A 23,739-nucleotide genomic window follows, 5' to 3' on the forward strand; every position below is an offset into this window, starting at 1 on the left:
GTCACAAACACACCCCACAGAGCCCCAGGACAGCAGCACAATTAGACCCAACCAAATCTTGAGAAAACAAAAAGATAATTACTTGACACATTGGAAAGAATGTGAAAAACGGAGCAAACTAGAATGCTATTTGGGCCTAAACAGAGAGGACACAGTGGCAGAATACCTGACCACTGTGACTGACCCTAAACAGAGAGGACACAGTGGCAGAATACCTGACCACAGTGACTGACCCTAAACAGAGAGGACACAGTGACTGACCCTAAACAGAGAGGACACAGTGACTGACCCTAAACAGAGAGGACACTGTGACTGACCCTAAACAGAGAGTACACAGTGACTGACCCTAAACAGAGAGGACACAGTGGCAGAATACCTGACCACTGTGACTGACCCTAAACAGAGAGGACACAGTGGCAGAATACCTGACCACAGTGACTGACCCTAAACAGAGAGGACACAGTGGCAGAATACCTGACCACTGTGACTGACCCTAAACAGAGAGGACACAGTGGCAGAATACCTGACCACTGTGACTGACCCTAAACAGAGAGTACACAGTGGCAGAATACCTGACCACTGTGACTGACCCTAAACAGAGAGGACACAGTGACTGACCCTAAACAGAGAGGACACAGTGGCAGAATACCTGACCACTGTGACTGACCCTAAACAGAGAGGACACAGTGGCAGAATACCTGACCACTGTGACTGACCCTAAACAGAGAGGACACAGTGGCAGAATACCTGACCACAGTGACTGACCCTAAACAGAGAGGACACAGTGGAAGAATACCTGACCACTGTGACTGACCCTAAACAGAGAGGACACAGTGGCAGAATACCTGACCACTGTGACTGACCCTAAACAGAGAGTACACAGTGGCAGAATACCTGACCACTGTGACTGACCCTAAACAGAGAGGACACAGTGACTGACCCTAAACAGAGAGGACACAGTGGCAGAATACCTGACCACTGTGACTGACCCTAAACAGAGAGGACACAGTGGCAGAATACCTGACCACTGTGACTGACCCTAAACAGAGAGGACACAGTGGCAGAATACCTGACCACAGTGACTGACCCTAAACAGAGAGGACACAGTGGAAGAATACCTGACCACTGTGACTGACCCTAAACAGAGAGGACACAGTGACTGACCCTAAACAGAGAGGACACAGTGGCAGAATAGACAGTCTGTATATTTCAGACAGCGTTGTCACCTCAGACAGCGTTGTCGTCTCAGACAGCGTTATCATCTCAGACAGCGCTATCGTCTCAGACAGCGTTGTCGTCTCAGACAGCGTTGTCATCTCAGACAGCGCTGTCATCTCAGACAGCGTTATCATCTCAGACAGCATTATCATCTCAGACAGCGTTATCATCTCAGACAGCGTTATCATCTCAGACAGCGTTATCATCTCAGACAGCGTTATCATCTCAGACAGCGCTATCATCTCAGACAGCGTTATCATCTCAGACAGCGTTATCATCTCAGACAGCGTTATCATCTCAGACAGCGTTATCATCTCAGACAGCGTTATCATCTCAGACAGCGCTGTCATCTCAGACAGCGTTGTCATCTCAGACAGCGTTATCATCTCAGACAGCGTTATCATCTCAGACAGCGCTATCATCTCAGACAGCGTTATCATCTCAGACAGCGCTATCATCTCAGACAGCGTTATCATCTCAGACAGCGTTATCATCTCAGACAGCGCTATCATCTCAGACAGCGTTGTCATCTCAGACAGCGTTATCATCTCAGACAGCGTTATCATCTCAGACAGCGTTATCATCTCAGACAGCGTTATCATCTCAGACAGCATTATCATCTCAGACAGCGTTACCAGACCCCACAGAGCCAGACAGCGTTGTCATCTCAGACAGCGTTGTCATCTCAGACCGCGTTGTCATCTCAGACCATCTAGAGAGTAAATAGCTGTTGACCCTCCGAGACATCAGACACACACACCCCTCTCTAGTCTGACTAATGGCCTGTCACACACCACAGACACACAGGGGAAGGTTGGGAACAAGTAGAGGGAGTGGGTGGTGAGGAACCCAGACACAAAGGGAGGGAGCCCAGTCACTGGCTGGCTGGCTGCCTGTAGCATGTCTCAGCAAGCAGGAACCAGTCTGAGGTCTGAGACAAGAGGACGTGACGTGAGGGCGGACCTCTCCTCTTCTCTGCCTAGTGCCTCAGCCTGCTCCTTGACCCCCATAGACAAGCAGCTCTTTCTAATTGTCATACCGTATCCCCTGGCTGTAGTCCTCTGTAACAACCGTACACTCTGAAGGGCTCCAAAAGGGTTATTCGGCTGTCCCCGTAGGAAAACCCTTCTGGGTTCCGAGGAGAACTATTTTGGGTTCCATGTAGAACCCTCTGTGTAAAGGACCACACTGCAGACCATAGACACAGACACAGAAACAGACACAGAGACAGACACAGAGACAGGCACAGAGACAGGCACAGAGACAGGCACAGAGACAGAGCCAGACCACACTATAGCCCACAGAGCCAGACCACACTATAGCCCACAGAGCCAGACCCCACAGAGCCAGACCCCACTATAGCTCACAGAGCCAGACCACACTATAGCCCACAGAGCCAGACCACACTATAGCCCACAGAGCCAGACCCCACAGAGCCAGACCCCACTATAGCCCACAGAGCCAGACCCCACTATAGCCCACAGAGCCAGACCCCACAGAGCCAGACCACACTATAGCCCACAGAGTCAGACCACACTATAGCCCACAGAGCCAGACCCCACTATAGCCCACAGAGCCAGAACACACTATAGCCCACAGAGCCAGACCACACTATAGCCCACAGAGCCAGACCACACTATAGCCCACAGAGCCAGACCACACTATAGCCCACAGAGTCGGACACAGAGCCAGACCACACTATAGCCCACAGAGCCAGACCACGCTATAGCCCACAGAGTCAGACAGAGCCAGACCACACTATAGCCCACAGAGCCAGACCACACTAAAGCCCACAGAGCCAGACCACACTATAGCCCACAGAGCCAGACCCCACTATAGCCCACAGAGCCAGACCCCACTATAGCCCACAGAGCCAGACCCCACAGAGCCAGACCACACTATAGCCCACAGAGCCAGACCCCACTATAGCCCACAGAGCCAGACCCCACTATAGCCCACAGAGCCAGACCCCACAGAGCCAGACCACACTATAGACGACAGAGCCAGACCCCACTATAGCCCACAGAGCCAGACCCCACTATAGCCCACAGAGCCAGACCACACTATAGCCCACAGAGCCAGACCCCACTATAGCCCACAGAGCCAGACCCCACAGAGCCAGACCACACTATAGCCCACAGAGTCAGACCACACTATAGCCCACAGAGCCAGACCCCACTATAGCCCACAGAGCCAGAACACACTATAGCCCACAGAGCCAGACCACACTATAGCCCACAGAGCCAGACCACACTATAGCCCACAGAGCCAGACCACACTATAGCCCACAGAGTCGGACACAGAGCCAGACCACACTATAGCCCACAGAGCCAGACCACGCTATAGCCCACAGAGTCAGACAGAGCCAGACCACACTATAGCCCACAGAGCCAGACCACACTAAAGCCCACAGAGCCAGACCACACTATAGCCCACAGAGCCAGACCACACTATAGCCCACAGAGCCAGACCACACTATAGCCCACAGAGTCGGACACAGAGCCAGACCACACTATAGCCCACAGAGCCAGACCACGCTATAGCCCACAGAGTCAGACAGAGCCAGACCACACTATAGCCCACAGAGCCAGACCACACTAAAGCCCACAGAGCCAGACCACACTATAGCCCACAGAGCCAGACCCCACTATAGCCCACAGAGCCAGACCCCACTATAGCCCACAGAGCCAGACCCCACTATAGCCCACAGAGCCAGACCCCACAGAGCCAGACCCCACTATAGCCCACAGAGCCAGACCCCACTATAGCCCACAGAGCCAGACCCCACTATAGCCCACAGAGCCAGACCACACTATAGCCCACAGAGCCAGACCACACTATAGCCCACAGAGCCAGACCACACTATAGCCCACAGAGCCAGACCACACTATAGCCCACAGAGCCAGACCCCACTATAGCCCACAGAGCCAGACCACACTATAGCCCACAGAGCCAGACCCCACTATAGCCCACAGAGCCAGACCACACTATAGCCCACAGAGCCAGACCCCACTATAGCCCACAGAGCCAGACCACACTATAGCCCACAGAGCCAGACCCCACAGAGCCAGACCCCACAGAGCCAGACCACACTATAGCCCACAGAGCCAGACCCCACTATAGCCCACAGAGCCAGACCCCACTATAGCCCACAGAGCCAGACCACACTATAGCCCACAGAGCCAAAAAGGAGCCAGGCTGAAAGTACTGAACAAAACAAAGCTCCATTGAGAGTCAAACCAAAGAAGAGAAAGTAATGTCAGTTAGTAACACAGAGCTGGATTTGACTTCAGCTCTCTGGTCTAGAATGAATGTACAAGAGACTCATTATGGAACATTACTAACAGAAACACACTGTCTAACTCCATAAACACCAACACACACCACAACCAGCACTGGGCATGGGAGTGAGGGATCCTAACTAATATTGGACAGGGGAGTGAGGGATCCTAACTAGTCTTGGACAGGGGAGTGAGGGATCCTAACTAATATTGGTATGGGAGTGAGGGATCCTAACGAGTATTGGACAGGGGAGTGAGGGATCCTAACGAGTATTGGACAGGGGAGTGAGGGATCCTAACTAATATTGGTATGGGAGTGAGGGATCCTCACGAGTATTGGACAGGGGAGTGAGGGATCCTAACTAATATTGGACAGGGGAGTGACGGATCCTAACTAGTATTGGTATGGGAGTGAGGGATCCTAACTAGTATTGGACAGGTGAGTGAGGGATCCTAACTAGTATTGGACAGGGGAGTGAGGGATCCTAACTAGTATTGGACAGGGGAGTGAGGGATCCTAACTAGTATTGGACAGGGGAGTGAGGGATCCTAACTAGTATTGGACAGGGGAGTGAGGGATCCTAACTAATATTGGTATGGGAGTGAGGGATCCTAACTAATATTGGTATAGGAGTGAGGGATCCTAACGAGTATTGGTATGGGAGTGAGGGAACCTAACAAATATTGGTATGGGAGTGAGGGATCCTAACGAGTATTGGACAGGGGAGTGAGGAATCCTAACTAATATTGGTATGGGAGTGAGGGATCCTAATTAGTATTGGACAGGTGAGTGAGATATTCTAACTAGTATTGGTATGGGAGTGAGGGATCCTAACTAGTATAAGACAGGGGAGTGAGGGATCCTAACTAGTATAAGACAGGGGAGTGAGGGATCCTAATTAGTATTGGACAAGTGAGTGAGGTATTCTAACTAGTATTGGTATGGGAGTGAGGGATCCTAACTAGTATAAGACAGGGGAGTGAGGGATCCTAACTAGTATAAGACAGGGGAGTGAGGGATCCTAACTAGTATTGGTATGGGAGTGAGGGATCCTAACAAGTATTGGACAGGGGAGTGAGGGATCCTAACTAATATTGGTATGGGAGTGAGGGAACCTAACAAATATTGGTATGGGAGTGAGGGATCCTAACTAGTATTGGACAGGGAAGTGAGATATCCTAACTAGTGTTGGACAGGGGAGTGAGGGATCCTAACTAGTATTGGACAGGGGAGTGAGGGATCCTAACTAGTATTGGACAGGGGAGTGAGGGATCCTAACTAGTATTGGACAGGGGAGTGAGGGATCCTAACTAGTATTGGACAGGGGAGTGAGGGATCCTAACTAGTATTGGACAGGGGAGTGAGGGATCCTAACTAGTAAGAAGACACCAGAGGACCTGGTCTACAGGATGATGGCTGTCTGACAACAGAGGACCTGGTCTACAGGATGATGGCTGTCTGACAACAGAGGACCTGGTCTACAGGATGATGGCTGTCTGACAACAGAGACACCAGAGGACCTGGTCTACAGGATGATGGCTGTCTGACAACAGAAGACACCAGAGGACCTGGTCTACAGGATGATGGCTGTCTGACAACAGAGGACCTGGTCTACAGGATGATGGCTGTCTGACAACAGAGGACCTGGTCTACAGGATGATGGCTGTCTGACAACAGAAGACCTGGTCTACAGAATGATGGCTGTCTGACAACAGAGACAACAGAGGACCTGGTCTACAGGATGATGGCTGTCTGACAACAGAGACACCAGAGGACCTGGTCTACAGGATGATGGCTGTCTGACAACAGAAGACACCAGAGGACCTGGTCTACAGGATGATGGCTGTCTGACAACAGAGGACCTGGTCTACAGGATGATGGCTGTCTGACAACAGAGGACCTGGTCTACAGGATGATGGCTGTCTGACAACAGAAGACCTGGTCTACAGAATGATGGCTGTCTGACAACAGAGACAACAGAGGACCTGGTCTACAGGATGATGGCTGTCTGACAACAGAGGACCTGGTCTACAGGATGATGGCTGTCTGACAACAGAGGACCTGGTCTACAGGATGATGGCTGTCTGACAACAGAGGACCTGGTCTACAGGATGATGGCTGTCTGACAACAGAAGACCTGGTCTACAGGATGATGGCTGTCTGACAACAGAGGACCTGGTCTACAGGATGATGGCTGTCTGACAACAGAGACACCAGAGGACCTGGTCTACAGGATGATGGCTGTCTGACAACAGAATACTCCAGAGGACCTGGTCTACAGGATGATGGCTGTCTGACAACAGAGGACCTGGTCTACAGGATGATGGCTGTCTGACAACAGAGGACCTGGTCTACAGGATGATGGCTGTCTGACAACAGAAGACCTGGTCTACAGAATGATGGCTGTCTGACAACAGAGACAACAGAGGACCTGGTCTACAGGATGATGGCTGTCTGACAACAGAGGACCTGGTCTACAGGATGATGGCTGTCTGATAACAGAAGACATCAGAGGACCTGGTCTACAGGATGATGGCTGTCTGACAACAGAGGACGTGGTCTACAAGATGATGGCTGTCTGACACCAGAGGACCTGGTCTACAGAATGATGGCTGTCTGACAACAGAGACACCAGAGGACCTGGTCTACAGGATGATGGCTGTCTGACAACAGAGGACCTGGTCTACAGGATGATGGCTGTCTGATAACAGAAGACATCAGAGGACCTGGTCTACAGGATGATGGCTGTCTGACAACAGAGGACCTGGTCTACAGGATGATGGCTGTCTGACACCAGAGGACCTGGTCTACAGAATGATGGCTGTCTGACAACAGAGACACCAGAGGACCTGGTCTACAGGATGATGGCTGTCTGACAACAGAAGACCTGGTCTACAGAATGATGGCTGTCTGACAACAGAGACACCAGAGGACCTGGTCTACAGGATGATGGTTGTCTGACAACAGAGACACCAGAGGACCTGGTCTACAGGATGATGGCTGTCTGACAACAGAGGACCTGGTCTACAGGATGATGGCTGTCTGACAACAGAAGACACCAGAGGATCTGGTCTACAGGATGATGGTTGTCTGAAAACAGAGGACCTGGTCTACAGGATGATGGCTGTCTGACAACAGAAGACACCAGAGGACCTGGTCTACAGGATGATGGCTGTCTGACAACAGAGACACCAGAGGACCTGGTCTACAGGATGATGCCTGTCTGACAACAGAGGACCTGGTCTACAGGATGATGGTTGTCTGATAACAGAAGACATCAGAGGACCTGGTCTACAGGATGATGGCTGTCTGACAACAGAGGACGTGGTCTACAAGATGATGGCTGTCTGACACCAGAGGACCTGGTCTACAGAATGATGGCTGTCTGACAACAGAGACACCAGAGGACCTGGTCTACAGGATGATGGCTGTCTGACAACAGAGGACCTGGTCTACAGGATGATGGCTGTCTGATAACAGAAGACATCAGAGGACCTGGTCTACAGGATGATGGCTGTCTGACAACAGAGGACCTGGTCTACAGGATGATGGCTGTCTGACACCAGAGGACCTGGTCTACAGAATGATGGCTGTCTGACAACAGAGACACCAGAGGACCTGGTCTTCTGTCTGACAACAGAAGACAATTCAATAAACAGGAGACTTCTTACGAATGAACAACAACAACAACAAACATTATCTACGGTCTATTTATTCTCAACTAGCTATGTTAGACTTCATTGTGTCCTTTCCTGGCAAGATGACACGGAGCATCAGACCAGACAGACCATAGCAGACAGCACCAGACCAGACAAACCATAGCAGACAGACCATAGCAGACAGCACCAGACCAGACAGACCATAGCAGACAGCCGCAGACCAGACAGACCATAGCAGACAGCACCAGACCAGACAGACCATAGCAGACAGCACCAGACCAGACAGACCATAGCAGGCAGCACCAGGCCAGGCAGACCATGGCAGACAGCACCAGGCCAGACCGACCATGGCAGACAGCACCAGACCAGACAGACCATAGCAGACAGCACCAGACCAGATAGACAATAGCAGACAGCACCAGGCAAGAGAGACCATAGCAGACAGCACCAGGCCAGACAGACCATAGCAGACAGCACAAGACCAGACAGCACCTAGCCAGACACCCCATAGCAGACAGCACCAGACCAGACAGACCATAGCAGACAGCACCAGACCAGACAGACCATAGCAGACAGACCATAGCAGACAGCACCAGACCAGACAGACCATAGCAGACAGCATCAGACCAGACAGACCATAGCAGACAGCACCAGACCAGACAGACCATAGCAGACAGCACCAGACCAGACAGACCATAGCAGATAGCACCAGACCAGACAGACCATAGCAGACAGCACCTGGCCAGACAGCAACAGGCCAGACAGACCAGGGCAGACAGCACCAGACTAGACAGACCATAGCAGACAGCACCAGACCAGACAGACCATAGCAGAAGGCACCAGACCAGACAGACCATAGCAGACAGCATCAGACAAGACAGCACCTGGCCAGACAGACAATAGCAGACAGCACCTGACCAGACAGACCATAGCAGACAGCACCAGACCAGACAGACCATAACAGACAGCCCCAGACCAGACAGACCATAGCAGACAGCACCATACCAGACAGACTATAGCAGACAGCACCTGGCCAGACAGACCATAGCAGACAGACCCAGACCAGACAGACCATAGCAGACAGACCATAGCAGACAGCACCAGACCAGACAGACCACAGCAGACAGACCATAGCAGACAGCACCAGACCAGACAGACCATAGCAGACAGCCCCAGACCAGACAGACCATAGCAGACAGCACCATACCAGACAGACTATAGCAGACAGACCATAGCAGACAGACCATAGCAGACAGCACCAGACCAGACAGACCACAGCAGACAGACCATAGCAGACAGCACCAGGCCAGACCGACCATGGCAGACAGCACCAGACCAGACAGACCATAGCAGACAGCACCAGACCAGATAGACAATAGCAGACAGCACCAGGCAAGAGAGACCATAGCAGACAGCACCAGGCCAGACAGACCATAGCAGACAGCACAAGACCAGACAGCACCTAGCCAGACACCCCATAGCAGACAGCACCAGACCAGACAGACAATAGCAGACAGCACCAGACCAGACAGACCATAGCAGACAGACCATAGCAGACAGCACCAGACCAGACAGACCATAGCAGACAGCATCAGACCAGACAGACCATAGCAGACAGCACCAGACCAGACAGACCATAGCAGACAGCACCAGACCAGACAGACCATAGCAGATAGCACCAGACCAGACAGACCATAGCAGACAGCACCTGGCCAGACAGCAACAGGCCAGACAGACCAGGGCAGACAGCACCAGACTAGACAGACCATAGCAGACAGCACCAGACCAGACAGACCATAGCAGAAGGCACCAGACCAGACAGACCATAGCAGACAGCATCAGACAAGACAGCACCTGGCCAGACAGACAATAGCAGACAGCACCTGACCAGACAGACCATAGCAGACAGCACCAGACCAGACAGACCATAGCAGACAGCCCCAGACCAGACAGACCATAGCAGACAGCACCATACCAGACAGACTATAGCAGACAGCACCTGGCCAGACAGACCATAGCAGACAGACCCAGACCAGACAGACCATAGCAGACAGACCATAGCAGACAGCACCAGACCAGACAGACCACAGCAGACAGACCATAGCAGACAGCACCAGACCAGACAGACCATAGCAGACAGCCCCAGACCAGACAGACCATAGCAGACAGCACCATACCAGACAGACTATAGCAGACAGACCATAGCAGACAGACCATAGCAGACAGCACCAGACCAGACAGACCACAGCAGACAGACCATAGCAGACAGCACCAGACCAGACAGACCATAGCAGACAGCATCAGACCAGACAGACCATAGCAGACAGCACCAGACCAGACAAACCATAGCAGACAGACCATAGCAGACAGCACCAGACCAGACAGACCATAGCAGACAGCCGCAGACCAGACAGACCATAGCAGACAGCACCAGACCAGACAGACCATAGCAGACAGCACCAGACCAGACAGACCATAGCAGGCAGCACCAGGCCAGGCAGACCATGGCAGACAGCACCAGGCCAGACCGACCATGGCAGACAGCACCAGACCAGACAGACCATAGCAGACAGCACCAGACCAGATAGACAATAGCAGACAGCACCAGGCAAGAGAGACCATAGCAGACAGCACCAGGCCAGACAGACCATAGCAGACAGCACAAGACCAGACAGCACCTAGCCAGACACCCCATAGCAGACAGCACCAGACCAGACAGACCATAGCAGACAGCACCAGACCAGACAGACCATAGCAGACAGACCATAGCAGACAGCACCAGACCAGACAGACCATAGCAGACAGCATCAGACCAGACAGACCATAGCAGACAGCACCAGACCAGACAGACCATAGCAGACAGCACCAGACCAGACAGACCATAGCAGATAGCACCAGACCAGACAGACCATAGCAGACAGCACCTGGCCAGACAGCAACAGGCCAGACAGACCAGGGCAGACAGCACCAGACTAGACAGACCATAGCAGACAGCACCAGACCAGACAGACCATAGCAGAAGGCACCAGACCAGACAGACCATAGCAGACAGCATCAGACAAGACAGCACCTGGCCAGACAGACAATAGCAGACAGCACCTGACCAGACAGACCATAGCAGACAGCACCAGACCAGACAGACCATAGCAGACAGCCCCAGACCAGACAGACCATAGCAGACAGCACCATACCAGACAGACTATAGCAGACAGCACCTGGCCAGACAGACCATAGCAGACAGACCCAGACCAGACAGACCATAGCAGACAGACCATAGCAGACAGCACCAGACCAGACAGACCACAGCAGACAGACCATAGCAGACAGCACCAGACCAGACAGACCATAGCAGACAGCACCAGACCAGACAGACCATAGCAGACAGCACCAGGCCAGACAGACCATAGCAGACAGCACCAGACCAGACAAACCATAGCAGACAGACCATAGCAGACAGACCATAGCAGACAGCACCAGACAGCACCAGACCAGACAGACCATAGCAGACAGACCATAGCAGACAGCACCAGACCAGACAGACCACAGCAGACAGCACCAGACCAGACAGACCACAGCAGACAGACCATAGCAGACAGCACCAGACCAGACAGACCATAGCAGACAGCACCAGACCAGACAGACCATAGCAGACAGCACCAGGCCAGACAGACCATAGCAGACAGCACCAGACCAGACAAACCATAGCAGACAGACCATAGCAGACAGACCATAGCAGACAGCACCAGACAGCACCAGACCAGACAAACCATAGCAGACAGACCATAGCAGACAGACCATAGCAGACAGCACCAGACCAGACAGCACCAGACCAGACAGACCATAGCAGACAGCACCAGACCAGACAGCACCAGACCAGACAGACCACAGCAGACAGACCATAGCAGACAGACCATAGCAGACAGCACCAGACAGCACCAGACCAGACAAACCATAGCAGACAGACCATAGCAGACAGACCATAGCAGACAGCACCAGACAGCACCAGACCAGACAGCACCAGACCAGACAGCACCAGACCAGACAGACCATAGCAGACAGCACCAGACCAGACAGCACCAGACCAGACAGCACCAGACCAGACAGACCACAGCAGACAGACCATAGCAGACAGCCCCAGACCAGACAGACCACAGCAGACAGACCATAGCAGACAGTGGTCTGTTGGTTACATGATGGCGTCAGTTCATCCCAGACTAACTGCCAAATCACCATCTAATATATCCTGCTGACTTCCTTTTCACATGGTGTTGCTGTCTGGCCCTGGTCCCAGGGGAAATGACTGTCTGGCCCTGGTCCCAGGGGAAATGACTGTCTGTCTGGCCCTGGTCCCAGGGGAAATGACTGTCTGTCTGGCCCTGGTCCCAGGGGAAATGACTGTCTGGCCCTGGTCCCAGGGGAAATGACTGTCTGGCCCTGGTCCCAGGGGAAATGACTGTCTGTCTGGCCCTGGTCCCAGGGGAAATGACTGTCTGGCCCTGGTCCCAGGGGAAATGACTGTCTGTCTGGCCCTGGTCCCAGGGGAAATGACTGTCTGTCTGGCTGGCCCTGGTCCCAGGGGAAATGACTGTCTGTCTGGCTGGCCCTGGTCCCAGGGGAAATGACTGTCTGGCCCTGGTCCCAGGGGAAATGACTGTCTGTCTGGCCCTGGTCCCAGGGGAAATGACTGTCTGGCCCTGGTCCCAGGGGAAATGACTGTCTGGCCCTGGTCCCAGGGGAAATGACTGTCTGTCTGGCCCTGGTCCCAGGGGAAATGACTGTCTGGCCCTGGTCCCAGGGGAAATGACTGTCTGTCTGGCCCTGGTCCCAGGGGAAATGACTGTCTGTCTGGCTGGCCCTGGTCCCAGGGGAAATGACTGTCTGTCTGGCTGGCCCTGGTCCCAGGGGAAATGACTGTCTGTCTGGCTGGCCCTGGTCCCAGGGGAAATGACTGTCTGTCTGGCCCTGGTCCCAGGAGAAATGACTGTCTGTCTGGCCCTGGTCCCAGGGGAAATGACTGTCTGTCTGGCCCTGGTCCCAGGGGAAATGACTGTCTGTCTGGCCCTGGTCCCAGGGGAAATGACTGTCTGTCTGGCCCTGGTCCCAGGGGAAATGACTGTCTGTCTGGCCCTGGTCCCAGGGGAAATGACTGTCTGGCCCTGGTCCCAGGGGAAATGACTGTCTGGCCCTGGTCCCAGGGGAAATGACTGTCTGTCCCTGGTCCCAGGGGAAATGACTGTCTGGCCCTGGTCCCAGGGGAAATGACTGTCTGTCTGGCCCTGGTCCCAGGGGAAATGACTGTCTGGCCCTGGTCCCAGGGGAAATGACTGTCTGGCCCTGGTCCCAGGGGAAATGACTGTCTGTCTGGCCCTGGTCCCAGGGGAAATTACTGTCTGTCTGTCTGGCCCTGGTCCCAGGGGAAATGACTGTCTGCCTGTCTGGCCCTGGTCCCAGGGGAAATGACTGTCTGTCTGTCTGGCCCTGGTCCCAGGGGAAATGACTGTCTGGCCCTGGTCCCAGGGGAAATGACTGTCTGCCTGTCTGGCCCTGGTCCCAGGGGAAATGACTGTCTGTCTGTCTGGCCCTGGTCCCAGGGGAAATGACTGTCTGGCCCTGGTCTCAGGGGAAATGACTGTCTGGCCCTGGTCTCAGGGGAAATGACTGTCTGCCTGTCTGGCCCTGGTCCCAGGGGAAATGACTGTCTGGCCCTGGTCTCAGGGGAAATGACTGTCTGCCTGTCTGGCCCTGGTCCCAGGGGAAATGACTGTCTGTCTGTCTGGCCCTGGTCCCAGGGGAAATGACTGTCTGGCCCTGGTCCCAGGGGAAATGACTGTCTGGCCCTGGTCCCAGGGGAAATGACTGTCTGTCTGTCTGGCCCTGGTCCCAGGGGAAATGACTGTCTGTCTGTCTGGCCCTGGTCCCAGGGGAAATGACTGTCTGCCTGTCTGGCCCTGGTCCCAGGGGAAATTACTGTCTGTCTGTCTGGCCCTGGTCCCAGGGGAAATGACTGTCTGCCTGTCTGGCCCTGGTCCCAGGGGAAATGACTGTCTGCCTGTCTGGCCCTGGTCCCAGGGGAAATGACTGTCTGCCTGTCTGGCCCTGGTCCCAGGGGAAATGACTGTCTGGCTCTGGTCCCAGGGGAAATGACTGTCTGCCTGTCTGGCCCTGGTCCCAGGGGAAATGACTGTCTGCCTGTCTGGCCCTGGTCCCAGGGGAAATGACTGTCTGCCTGTCTGGCTCTGGTCCCAGGGGAAATGACTGTCTGCCTGTCTGGCCCTGGTCCCAGGGGAAATGACTGTCTGGCTCTGGTCCCAGGGGAAATGACTGTCTGTCTGTCTGGCCCTGGTCCCAGGGGAAATGACTGTCTGGCCCTGGTCTCAGGGGAAATGACTGTCTGGCCCTGGTCTCAGGGGAAATGACTGTCTGCCTGTCTGGCCCTGGTCCCAGGGGAAATGACTGTCTGGCCCTGGTCTCAGGGGAAATGACTGTCTGCCTGTCTGGCCCTGGTCCCAGGGGAAATGACTGTCTGGCCCTGGTCCCAGGGGAAATGACTGTCTGGCCCTGGTCCCAGGGGAAATGACTGTCTGTCTGTCTGGCCCTGGTCCCAGGGGAAATGACTGTCTGTCTGTCTGGCCCTGGTCCCAGGGGAAATGACTGTCTGCCTGTCTGGCCCTGGTCCCAGGGGAAATGACTGTCTGTCTGTCTGGCCCTGGTCCCAGGGGAAATGACTGTCTGGCCCTGGTCCCAGGGGAAATGACTGTCTGGCCCTGGTCCCAGGGGAAATGACTGTCTGCCTGTCTGGCCCTGGTCCCAGGGGAAATGACTGTCTGCCTGTCTGGCCCTGGTCCCAGGGGAAATGACTGTCTGCCTGTCTGGCCCTGGTCCCAGGGGAAATGACTGTCTGTCTGTCTGGCTCTGGTCCCAGGGGAAATGACTGTCTGCCTGTCTGGCCCTGGTCCCAGGGGAAATGACTGTCTGCCTGTCTGGCCCTGGTCCCAGGGGAAATGACTGTCTGTCTGTCTGGCCCTGGTCCCAGGGGAAATGACTGTCTGCCTGTCTGGCCCTGGTCCCAGGGGAAATGACTGTCTGTCTGTCTGGCCCTGGTCCCAGGGGAAATGACTGTCTGTCTGTCTGGCCCTGGTCCCAGGGGAAATGACTGTCTGTCTGTCTGGCCCTGGTCCCAGGGGAAATGACTGTCTGCCTGTCTGGCCCTGGTCCCAGGGGAAATTACTGTCTGTCTGTCTGGCCCTGGTCCCAGGGGAAATGACTGTCTGCCTGTCTGGCCCTGGTCCCAGGGGAAATGACTGTCTGCCTGTCTGGCCCTGGTCCCAGGGGAAATTACTGTCTGTCTGTCTGGCTCTGGTCCCAGGGGAAATGACTGTCTGTCTGTCACACAACACACTGTCTGTCTGTCTGTCACACAACACACTGCATGTCTGTCTGTCACACAACACACTGTCTGTTTGTCTGTCACACAACACACTGTCTGTTTGTCTGTCTGTCTGTCTGTCTGTAACACAACACACTGTCTGTCTGTAACACCATCTCAACACAACAACGTAACCCAGCAAGTCCCATGAAACTGTCAACAGGGTAATATATCTTCCTTCATAGCGTATTTCGGCTAAATGTTTTACAGTGTTGGAGTATGTGGCAGAAACTACTGCCAGTCTATGGCAATTACCGAACGACGACAGCAAGACGGTAACGTAACCATAAACGACTGACAGCGAACATACCAGAACACCAACCAAACACGGATATTTGACTGATAAAAAGTTCCCAAACCATAACCAAATTGTATTTAAATAATCCCCTACAATGTGTACCTCTCGCTTATAACACATCGTTGTTTACATGCGCGTAATCGATGCGTAAAAGGTAACATAGTGATAAATCACAGTAGAACAACAGACATCATTTCCAAAGAGGCATACGCGGTTTCCACTACAATACTACTTACATATCTCCATTCCCTCCGGCTGGGGACCGGTACAGTTACAGGAGCAAATGACATCAGAGTTGTTGTTGGGGCTGCCGGGTGCCGTTATGTTTTGCATGGGGCTACCCGGGAAAATGGGACCCCAGTAATAACACCGGACCGGGGAAGAGGCGCCGTGATCGGCCCTTCAAAACTTCCAGCCTGAGTCTGTCTCCGGTGCCCGTTCACATTCCCTTGAGTACAACATAATCCATATTGCTACCAAGTTAAAGTCATTTGTTTTAAAGTGTATCCGGCTGGCCGTGTCTTCAGACTAGTACATTCTCAGACAGAATGAGTAACGTTATCCGCCTGGCCGTGTAGTTCCTCTCTCTCTCCGCTGTACAGGGGAAAACACCTCTCCGATCGGTTGAAGGCTGGATGCACGGACTATGGCCCACCCCCAAACAAGGAAGCCTCTCTCTTCAACCAGACGTGCAGGAGGGGAGAGGAGGAGGAGAGGAGGTTAGGGGCGACTCGGAACAGACTGGTGAGGTAGTGACAATAAGGGGTTTCGTTTATCTGGCCCGGGTTACCCCACTGGGAGGAGTTTACATCGGGTGAAATTGGATTGCATTGAGGCCCTTCGCTAGGGGGCCCGTGTTTTGCACTCTGTCTGTATGTCTGTCTGTTACACATCACAGTGGGCAAAGGGGGATACCTAGTCAGTTGTAAAGGGGGATACCTAGTCAGTTGTACACCTAATGCCTTCAACTGAAATGTGTCTTCTGCATTTAACCCAACCCCTCAATCAGAGAGGTGCGGGGAGCTGCCTTAATCGACATCCACGTCAACGGCGCCCAAGACTAACGGTCTGTCTAGTCTTCTATAATAACATCAGACTGTAACGGTCTGTCTAGTCTTCTATAATAACATCAGACTGTAATGGTCTGTCTAGTCTTCTATAATAACATCACACTGTAACGGTCTGTCTAGTCTTCTATAATAACATCACACTGTAATGGTCTGTCTAGTCTTCTATAATAATATCAGACTGTAACGGTCTGTCTAGTCTTCTATAATAACATCAGACTGTAATGGTCTGTCTAGTCTTCTATAATAACATCACACTGTAACGGTCTGTCTAGTCTTCTATAATAACATCACACTGTAATGGTCTGTCTAGTCTTCTATAATAACATCAGACTGTAATGGTCTGTCTAGTCTTCTATAATAACATCACACTGTAACGGTCTGTCTAGTCTTCTATAATAACATCACACTGTAATGGTCTGTCTAGTCTTCTATAATAACATCACACTGTAATGGTCTGTCTAGTCTTTTATAATAACATCACACTGTAACGGTCTGTCTAGTCTTCTATAATAACATCACACTGTAATGGTCTGTCTTCTATAATAACATCACACTGTAATGGTCTGTCTTCTATAATAACATCACACTGTAATGGTCTGTCTAGTCTTCTATAATAACATCACACTGTAATGGTCTGTCTTCTATAATAACATCACACTGTAATGGTCTGTCTTCTATAATAACATCACACTGTAATGGTCTGTCTAGTCTTCTATAATAACATCACACTGTAATGGTCTGTCTAGTCTTCTATAATAACATCACACTGTAATGGTCTGTCTAGTCTTCTATAACAACATCAGACTGTAATGGTCTGTCTAGTCTTCTATAATAACATCACACTGTAATGGTCTGTCTAGTCTTCTATAATAACATCACACTGTAATGGTCTGTCTAGTCTTCTATAATAACATCACACTGTAATGGTCTGTCTAGTCTTCTATAATAACATCACACTGTAATGGTCTGTCTAGTCTTCTATAATAACATCACACTGTAATGATCTGTCTAGTCTTCTATAATAACATCACACTGTAATGGTCTGTCTAGTCTTCTATAATAACATCACACTGTAATGGTCTGTCTAGTCTTCTATAACAACATCAGACTGTAATGGTCTGTCTAGTCTTCTATAATAACATCACACTGTAATGGTCTCTCTAGTCTTCTATAATAACATCACACTGTAATGGTCTGTCTTCTATAATAACATCCCACTGTAATGGTCTGTCTAGTCTTCTATAATAACATCACACTGTAATGGTCTGTCTATTTCAACTCGGGAGCTCGGGCCTCTTTCCAGAGCTCCAACTTTCTGACCTGAAGATCACTGAAGTCATTAATTGACCTTGTATTTTTCCAAGATCCCAGTTGTCTTGAAAGCACCAAAAGCCCACGGCAAAGTCAGCTAAAAACAAAGTTGAAGTGATGTAGGAGCAAGTGGAGTAATGAGTAGGATTCTCTGTTTCCAAACACAAGTGGAGTAATGAGTAGGATTCTGTTTCCAAACACAAGTGGAGTAATGAGTAGGATTCTGTTTCCAAACACAAGTGGAGTAATGAGTAGGATTCTGTTTCCCAATGCAAGTGGAGTAATGAGTAGGATTCTGTTTCCAAATGCAAGTGGAGTAATGAGCAGGATTCTGTTTCCAAATGCAAGTGGAGTAATGAGCAGGATTCTGTTTCCCAATGCAAGTGGAGTAATGAGTAGGATTATGTGTTTCCCAATGCAAGTGGAGTAATGAGTAGGATTCTGTTTCCAAATGCAAGTGGAGTAATGAGCAGGATTCTGTTTCCAAATGCAAGTGGAGTAATGAGCAGGATTCTGTTTCCCAATGCAAGTGGAGTAATGAGTAGGATTCTGTGTTTCCCAATGCAAGTGGAGTAATGAGTAGGATTCTGTTTCCAAATGCAAGTGGAGTAATGAGCAGGATTCTGTTTCCCAATGCAAGTGGAGTAATGAGTAGGATTCTGTGTTTCCCAATGCAAGTGGAGTAATGAGTAGGATTCTGTTTCCAAATGCAAGTGGAGTAATGAGTAGGATTCTGTGTTTCCCAATGCAAGTGGAGTAATGAGTAGGATTCTGTTTCCAAATGCAAGTGGAGTAATGAGTAGGATTCTGTGTTTCCCAATGCAAGTGGAGTAATGAGTAGGATTCTGTTTCCAAATGCAAGTGGAGTAATGAGTAGGATTCTGTTTCCCAATGCAAGTGGAGTAATGAGTAGGATTCTGTTTCCAAATGCAGGTGGAGTAATGAGTAGGATTCTGTTTCCAAATGCAGGTGGAGTAATGAGTAGGATTCTGTTTCCAAATGCAGGTGGAGTAATGAGTAGGATTCTGTTTCCAAACGCAGAAATGGTAGCAACTAGCTTTATCTGCCTTCCCAATGAAAACCAGGTAGAAAATTCTAACATTTATTTGAATTGAAAATAGATGTAGGTTTGTGGACGATGCACCACGCTGGCTTGTTGACAAAATCACAAAGCAGCACAGATCACTGTTCCATCTGATTAGGGAGCTCCTCCCCCTTTCACCTGATGATGTAACGGGTACTGCAGCACAGATCACTGTTCCATCTGATTAGGGAGCTCCTCCCCCTTTCACCCGATGATGTAACGGGTACTGCAGCACAGATCACTGTTCCATCTGGTTAGGGAGCTCCTCCCCCTTTCACCCAATGATGTAACGGGTACTGCAGCACAGATCACTGTTCCATCTGGTTAGGGAGCTCCTCCCCCGTTCACCGCATATTTGAAACCACCCAATCGTTTTGAACCCGGGCTCTGGGCCGCTGGCGAAGTTGGATCAAAACAAAAGTGACGTAAAAAGGATTCTTTGTTTTCACGTCAAAAAAGTGATGGCTTTAGATATAGGGGAGGAGATGGTCTAACATTGAGGACTGTGGGAGAGTTAGAATGACACCAGTGGTATAATACGTGGCAGTCACCTCAGGGTCACCTAGGGTCACCTCAGGTCTAACCCTAACCCTCAGGTCTAACCCTAACCCCAGCTGGTCTAGGGTCACCTCAGGTCTAACCCTAACCCTAACCCCAGCTGGTCTAGGGTCACCTCAGGTCTAACCCTAACCCTCAGGTCTAACCCTAACCCCAGCTGGTCTAGGGTCACCTCAGGTCTAACCCTAACACTAACCCCAGCTGGTCTAGGGTCACCTCAGGTCTAACCCTGACCCTAACCCCAGCTGGTCTAGGGTCACCTCAGGTCTAACCCTAACCCTCAGGTCAAACCCTAACCCTAACCCCAGCTGGTCTAGGGTCACCTCAGGTCTAACCCTGACCCTAACCCCAGCTGGTCTAGGGTCACCTCAGGTCTAACCCTAACCCCAGCTGGTCTAGTGTCACCTCAGGTCTAACCCTAACCCTCAGGTCTAACCCTAACCCTAACCCTAGCTGGTCTAGGGTCACCTCAGGTCTAACCCTGACCCTAACCCCAGCTGGTCTAGGGTCACCTCAGGTCTAACCCTGACCCTAACCCTAACCCCAGCTGGTCTAGTGTCACCTCAGGTCTAACCCTAACCCTCAGGTCTAACCCTAACCCTAGCTGGTCTAGGGTCACCTCAGGTCTAACCCTGACCCTAACTCCAGCTGGTCTAGGGTCACCTCAGGTCTAACCCTAACCCCAGCTGGTCTTGTGTCACCTCAGGTCTAACCCTAACCCTCAGGTCTAACCCTGACCCTAACCCTCAGGTCTAACCCTGACCCTAACCCTCAGGTCTGACCCTAACCCTCAGGTTTAACCCTAACCCTCAGGTCTAACCCTAACCCTCAGGTCTAACCCTAACCCTTAGGTCTAACCCTGAGGTCTAACCCTTAGGTCTAACCCTGAGGTCTAACCCTGAGTTCTAACCCTGAGGTGACCCTGAGTTATAACCCTGAGGTTTAACCCTAACCCTAACCCTCAGGTCTAACCCTAACCCTCAGGTCTAACCCTAACCCTCAGGTCTAACCCTAACCCTTAGGTCTAACCCTGAGGTCTAACCCTGAGGTCTAACCCTGAGGTGACCCTGAGTTCTAACCCTGAGGTGACCCTGAGTTTTAACCCTGAGGTGACCCTGACGTCTAATCCTGAGGTCTAACCCTGAGTTCTATCCCTGAGGTCTAACCCTGAGTTCTATCCCTGAGGTGACCCTGAGGTCTAACCCTGAGTTCTAACAACGAGGTGACCCTGAGTTCTAACCCCGAGGTGACCCTGAGTTCAAACCCCGAGGTGACCCTGAGTTCAAACCCCGAGGTGACCATGAGTTCAAACCCCGAGGTGACCCTGAGTTCAAACCCAGAGGTGACCCTGAGTTCTAACCCCGAGGTGACCCTGAGTTCAAACCCCGAGGTGACCCTGAGGTCTAACCCTGAGGTGACCCTGAGGTCTAACCCTGAGGTGACCCTGAGGTGACCCTGAGATCTAACCCTGAGATCTAACCCTGAGGTGACCCTGAGGTCTAATCCTGAGGTCTAACCCTGAGGTGACCCTGAGGTCTAACCCTGAGTTCTATCCCTGAGGTGACCCAGAGGTCTAACCCTGAGTTCTAACCCCGAGGTGACCCTGAGTTCTAACCCTGAGGTGACCCTGAGTTTTAACCCTGAGGTGACCCTGACGTCTAATCCTGAGGTCTAACCCTGAGTTCTATCCCTGAGGTCTAACCCTGAGTTCTATCCCTGAGGTGACCCTGAGGTCTAACCCTGAGTTCTAACAACGAGGTGACCCTGAGTTCTAACCCCGAGGTGACCCTGAGTTCAAACCCCGAGGTGACCCTGAGTTCAAACCCCGAGGTGACCATGAGTTCAAACCCCGAGGTGACCCTGAGTTTAAACCCAGAGGTGACCCTGAGTTCTAACCCCGAGGTGACCCTGAGTTCAAACCCCGAGGTGACCCTGAGGTCTAACCCTGAGGTGACCCTGAGGTCTAACCCTGAGGTGACCCTGAGGTGACCCTGAGATCTAACCCTGAGGTGACCCTGAGGTCTAATCCTGAGGTCTAACCCTGAGGTGACCCTGAGGTCTAACCCTGAGTTCTATCCCTGAGGTGACCCAGAGGTCTAACCCTGAGTTCTAACCCCAAGGTGACCCTGAGTTCTAACCCCGAGGTGACCCTGAGTTCAAACCCTGAGGTGACCCTGAGTTCAAACCCCGAGGTGACCATCAGTTCAAACCCCGAGGTGACCCTGAGTTCAAACCCAGAGGTGACCCTGAGTTCTAACCCCGAGGTGACCCTGAGTTCAAACCCCGAGGTAACCCTGAGTTCAAACCCCGAGGTGACCCTGAGTTCAAACTCCGAGGTGACCCTGAGTTCTAACCCAGAGGTGTGACCCTGAGGTCTTACCCTGAGTTCTATCCCTGAGGTGACCCTGAGGTCTAACCCTGAGGTGACCCTGAGATCTAACCCTTAGGTGACCCTGAGTTCTATCTCTGAGGTGACCCTGAGGTCTAACCCTGAGTTCTAACCCCGAGGTGACCCTGAGTTCAAACGCCGAGGTGACCCTGAGTTCTAACCCAGAGGTGTGACCCTGAGGTCTAACCCTGAGTTCTATCCCTGAGGTGACCACGAGGTCTACCCTGAGTTCTAACCCTGAGGTCTAACCCTGAGGTGACCCTGACGTCTAATCCTGAGATCTAACCCTGAGGTGACCCTGAGGTCTAATCCTGAGGTCTAACCCTGAGGTGACCCTGAGGTCTAACCCTGAGTTCTATCCCTGGGGTGACCCTGAGGTCTAACCCTTAGGTCTAACCCTGAGTTCTAACCCCGAGGTGACCCTGAGTTCTAAACCCGAGGTGACCCTGAGTTCAAACGCCGAGGTGACCCTGAGTTCTAACCCAGAGGTGTGACCCTGAGGTCTAACCCTGAGTTCTATCCCTGAGGTGACCACGAGGTCTACCCTGAGTTCTAACCCTGAGGTCTAACCCTGAGGTGACCCTGACGTCTAATCCTGAGATCTAACCCTGAGGTGACCCTGAGGTCTAATCCTGAGGTCTAACCCTGAGGTGACCCTGAGGTCTAACCCTGAGTTCTATCCCTGGGGTGACCCTGAGGTCTAACCCTTAGGTCTAACCCTGAGTTCTAACCCTGAGGTGACCCTGAGTTCTAACCCAAAGGTGTGACCCTGAGGTGACCCTGAGTTCTATCTCTGAGGTGACCCTGAGGTCTAACCCTGAGTTCTAACCCCGAGGTGACCCTGAGTTCTAACCCCGAGGTGACCCTGAGTTCAAACGCCGAGGTGACCCTGAGTTCTAACCCAGAGGTGTGACCCTGAGGTCTAACCCTGAGTTCTATCCCTGAGGTGACCACGAGGTCTACCCTGAGTTCTAACCCTGAGGTCTAACCCTGAGGTGACCCTGAGGACTAACCCTGAGTTCTATCCCTGAGGTGACCCTGAGGTCTAACCCTTAGGTCTAACCCTGAGGTCTAACCCTGAGTTCTAACCCTGAGGTCTAACCCTGAGGTGACCCTGAGGACTAACCCTAAATTCAATCCCTGAGGTGACCCTGAGGTCTAACCCTGAGGTCTAACCCTGAGGTAACCCTGAGGTCTAACCCTGAGGTGACCCTGAGGTGACCCTGAGATCTAACCCTGAGGTGACCCTGAGGTCTAACCCTGAGTTCTATCCCTGAGGTGTGACGCTGAGGTCGAACCCTGAGTTCTAACCCTTAGGTCTAACCCTGAGGTGACCCTGAGGTCTAACCCTGAGTTCTAACCCTGAGGTGACCCTGTGGTCTGATCCTGAGGTGTGACCCTGCAGTCTGGAGTCTCTAGAGCACATGCTGCTGGATTATACCCC

At 52.0% G+C, this 23,739-nt stretch overlaps 1 protein-coding gene across 1 annotated transcript; it reads left to right on the forward strand.

Moving 5' to 3' along the window:
• Nucleotides 1-1,145: 1,145 nt before the first annotated feature.
• LOC139418887 (uncharacterized) lies at nt 1,146-22,272 on the forward strand (the record flags this gene model as incomplete). The annotated part of the gene is made up of 4 exons (XM_071168663.1): nt 1,146-1,848; nt 21,129-21,355; nt 21,652-21,891; nt 21,999-22,272. Coding segments are annotated over 4 exons (1,444 nt in total), but the record flags the coding sequence as incomplete, so codon positions are not given.
• Between the last annotated feature and the right edge of the window lie 1,467 nt (nt 22,273-23,739).

This window comes from Oncorhynchus clarkii, chromosome 2 (genome assembly GCF_045791955.1).
Source record: "Oncorhynchus clarkii lewisi isolate Uvic-CL-2024 chromosome 2, UVic_Ocla_1.0, whole genome shotgun sequence".
In the NCBI taxonomy this organism is placed as follows: domain Eukaryota; kingdom Metazoa; phylum Chordata; class Actinopteri; order Salmoniformes; family Salmonidae; genus Oncorhynchus; species Oncorhynchus clarkii.